Source organism: Musca vetustissima, unplaced genomic scaffold (assembly GCF_032173495.1).
Source record: "Musca vetustissima isolate MV318-11 ecotype Yass unplaced genomic scaffold, APGP_CSIRO_Mvet_v1 utg52935, whole genome shotgun sequence".
NCBI lineage: Eukaryota > Metazoa > Arthropoda > Insecta > Diptera > Muscidae > Musca > Musca vetustissima.
This window is the reverse complement of record NW_026882221.1, coordinates 29,758-33,644: the sequence shown is the minus strand read 5'-3', so window position 1 is coordinate 33,644 and position 3,887 is coordinate 29,758. Positions and strand designations below refer to the sequence as shown.

General features: G+C 33.1%; 1 protein-coding gene across 1 annotated transcript; it reads right to left on the bottom strand.

Annotated features, from left to right (window-relative positions):
* Nucleotides 1-387: 387 nt before the first annotated feature.
* On the bottom strand, nucleotides 388-1,530 carry LOC133328448 (glycosyltransferase-like protein gnt13). The gene is made up of 2 exons (XM_061537016.1): nucleotides 1,300-1,530; nucleotides 388-1,092 (listed from the first exon to the last, which is right to left on the bottom strand). Exons 1-2 carry the CDS (start codon nucleotides 1,528-1,530, stop codon nucleotides 388-390), a joined length of 936 nt encoding a protein of 311 aa, XP_061393000.1.
* Nucleotides 1,531-3,887: the final 2,357 nt, after the last annotated feature.

Here is a 3,887-nt window from a genome sequence, read left to right as displayed (position 1 = left end):
TTTTACTATTTTTAGTATCCCCTTTTTCTTTTAATTCGCTTTCAGAGGTTATAATTTTTTCTACTCCTTTATTATACTGTAATTCCTTTTTGTCAATGTCGATCTTTGCCTTTATCATTTCTAAGAAATTATATCCTATTAATAGATCTGCTTCCAATGTATCTATTTCATAAAATCTTGTCTTTACTCCTAGTAGCGTAATGTCGTGATAATATTTTATTATCTTCGTTCCACTTATCGTTCTAACTTTTTTAAATATCGGTAAGGTTTGTTTGTTTTCGTATACTCCTTCCCTAATGTAACAACTCGTTGCTCCTGTATCTATTAAAATTGTGTATTTTTTTCCTGTTTTTAGGTCCGTCTTGATTATATAAGGCAGACCGTCGTTTACCCTAAAAAATGATTTTCTTCAATGTTATTGACCTTTTCGATTCGACGATCATCTTTATTGTCGATTAAATGGTTTGCCCTATGAGTTTTAGGTGGTGACACTATTTGATTAGAACCGTTATGAGGTCTTTTGATTGCCTGAGCGTTGTTGTTATTATTATAATTATGGTGATTGTAATTGGGATTATTGTTATTGAATTTATTCGGCGGCTGATAATTATTTCTAAACATTGGTGGTCTGTATTGTCTGTCATTGTTATAGTTGTGGTTATAATTAGTATTCTGTCTGTATTGAATGCTCGTGTCAACATCCATTGGTTCTGGTTTGAGTTGGGGTTTATGTTGTTGAGCAATTGGGTAACGCATGCGGTTATCGTTTTTGTGTTTGTGTCTATTCGACAACATGTTATTTCGGACGTGTTTGTCATAATTATAAGCTATTTGTGCGCGTTGATAGTTTGATTCTATTTCTTGTGCCTTAGCTAACGCGTTTGGTAAATCTGTCGGTTGCATAGAAGCTACTATATTATTATATGGAGCGTTAAGACCTGATATGAATACTTTAAGTGCTGTCTGTCTATGAAAGTCATTGGATTCTTTCGTTATTGTCCTGTCGTTGCCGTAGGTCATGATTGTCTTGTTAATTAATAGAGTCAATTTTTCGTTAACCTTATTATAGTATTCCATAATGGTTGAATCTCCCTGTCGTAACATATTTAATTCAGTTTCTAATATATGTCTCGGCCGTTTATCTGCGAATGCGCAGTCTAATCTAGCTATTATTGCATCAAAATTTAGTGGAGTATTATGACTATTTAAAATTGTGTCCGCCTCGCCAACGCATTTCATCCTTATCTTATTTAATGAATATATGTATGGCCTACTACATTTCTTATGTAATTTCATTACATTATGGGCAGCTTGTCTCCACGACACGTATCCACTTTGATTCCTTAATTCGGGTAAGGCGTTTGCTAGTGATGAATCTGATCTATCATCAATTGTGTCATCTACTTCCTCATCTTCATAATCTATGTATTTTGTTTCACCCGTAAACGATTCAAATTTTTTATTTAAATGTTTTACCTGATCAACTAATTGTCGAGTCTGTTCTCCTATTAATTTCTGTATATCCCCCATAGTTAGTGTAACTGTCATTTCGTGTGGACCTGGCATTTTGTAATCCTGATTGCACTTATTTTTATCTATATAACTTAATTTTACCTTACTGTTGAGTTCTGGAACTGTTTTACTTCTAGACTTCTTTTGTTTCTTCCTTCCTTCTATTTCTTCGGCTTATTTTCTGAGCTTCCTTCTTTTTCTCGGCTTTATTTCTGAGCTTCCTTCTTCTTTCTCGGCTTGTTCTGCTTCTTTTGGCTTGTATTTCTTCTTGTTTTATTATTTTTATTTATTTTGTTAATTTTTGTTTTATATTTTTCGGACGAATTATTTCGGTTAAACGCTTAATTTTCTTATTTTTGGTTGCGCGGAACGGTTTAGTGGATTTACTATTTCACTGTGTGTCCTTTTTAATTTCTTATGGCTTATAATTTCGCACTCACTATCGTATCCTTCTTCGGATTCGTAAACACAGTCATAAGATTCACAGTTCAGATTTTCGATTGTATTAATCGAAAGGTCCGATGTATTTAAACAGTTTCTTTGGAAGTTCTCTTCCATTCACTTGGTTGGCACGGTATCCCTATTATTTTTTGGGAGACCAATTTATTTCACTGAATATATTGTGGCGTGGTATCCTTTTCTTTTAGGAGACCTTTTATTTATTTTATCGGCGTGGTATCCTTTTACTTTAGGAGACCTTTATATATATTTTTTAATGGCGTGGTATCCTTTTACTTTAGGAGACCTTTTATTTTTAATGGCGTGGTATCCTTTCACTTTAGGAGACCTTTTATTTTTAATGGCGTGGTATCCTTTCACTTTAGGAGACCTTTTATTTTTAATGGCGTGGTATCCTTTCACTTTAGGAGACCTTTTATTTTTAATGGCGTGGTATCCTTTCACTTTAGGAGACCTTTTATTTTTAATGGCGTGGTATCCTTTTTGGAGACCTTTATTTATTTTCAATTTTTTATTCACTTTTCCACTTTTCCGCATGTGAGGATCTGAGTCCTTGATTTTTTATCTTCACCTTTTTTTCACTTCGAGGATCTGTCCTTGGGTTTTTTTGTCTTCACCTTCACTTCGAGGATCTATGTCCTGGGTAATGAGTTGCACTTTTTAGATTCAATTTATTGTCCTTTAGAAAAATGAGCGGCCCCACGTTGGGCGCCAATTATGTGGTTCAGTCCAAGTTGTTTTAAAAAAAATAATATTTTTAATTTTTTATTAAAACACTTTATTAATTTAAACTTATTAAAACTTTCTTTATTTGAACTTGAACTTATCTTACACTTATCACTTATTATAATTATTAAGGGTTCGAGCCGTCTTTCTAAAATAAGGACCGGAGAGTAATCTTTTCCGTACGCGTATATTGAAATCTAAATGCAAACTGATTTGTGATATCCAATTGTTGATCTATTTATGACTTCTGTAATTTACTTATTGAACAAAGGAAATTTGAACAAAGGGTAATTAAATAACATAAACATATTTTAATTATATTTTCGTTTTCGAATACGATATTTATTAGCTCACGTTTCCGAGTCATAAACATTATTAATTCTTAAATAAGCATGGTAATTACATTTCTTTAATAGGAAAATATTTTTATGACCAAGTGGTCTTCTTCTATTACGAGTTCAGAATAATTATGAATTAGTCATTTGGGTGTGGTCAGATATGCTGATCGCTAACTTGCAGGCCTCTAACATTTTGATATAGAATCGGTAAGACTATATTTAGTTTATTGAAGCAGGTGGAATATTCACAGTTCTAGGAATGTATGGACGTTCCCTGAAAACAAACTCTTTTACCAAGATACCATCGGGCCAAAACGAATTGTTTACTATAAAATTTAAAAATTTATTAGGAACAATTATTTTAAATGAAGCAATATCCCGAGGTTGAGATGAATTGAATTTAAATATTTTTAAATCACTATCGGATAAATCGTTTATTTTAGATTTCACATAGTCACGGATATTATCAGTAGAGGTGTTAGGGTGAAGCCTAGATATAAACACGGTTTTACGTGGAGCTACAACAATCAATTGGTTTGAAGAGGATGGTCCAGTTCCAATATTACCAACATTAGGGGGAATAACAGCATTTGAGGGTTGGCCATTGACAACAATAGCAGGAGGTAAGGTTGCAGAAGTAGATGCTGAAGTTGATTCAGAATTAAGTTCAGTAGCTAAATTTAAATTAGAAACCGGAGCAGGCAATTGATTACCTTCAGTAATTACACTTTCCATATTGGAGGGGCAATTTGCCACTATAGGAGAGTACAGACTAATTAAGTTATCTGGACCTAGATTTGATGAACTGGGACCACTAGCAATATTAACTGATTTTTTCCTTTTAGGGGAGCA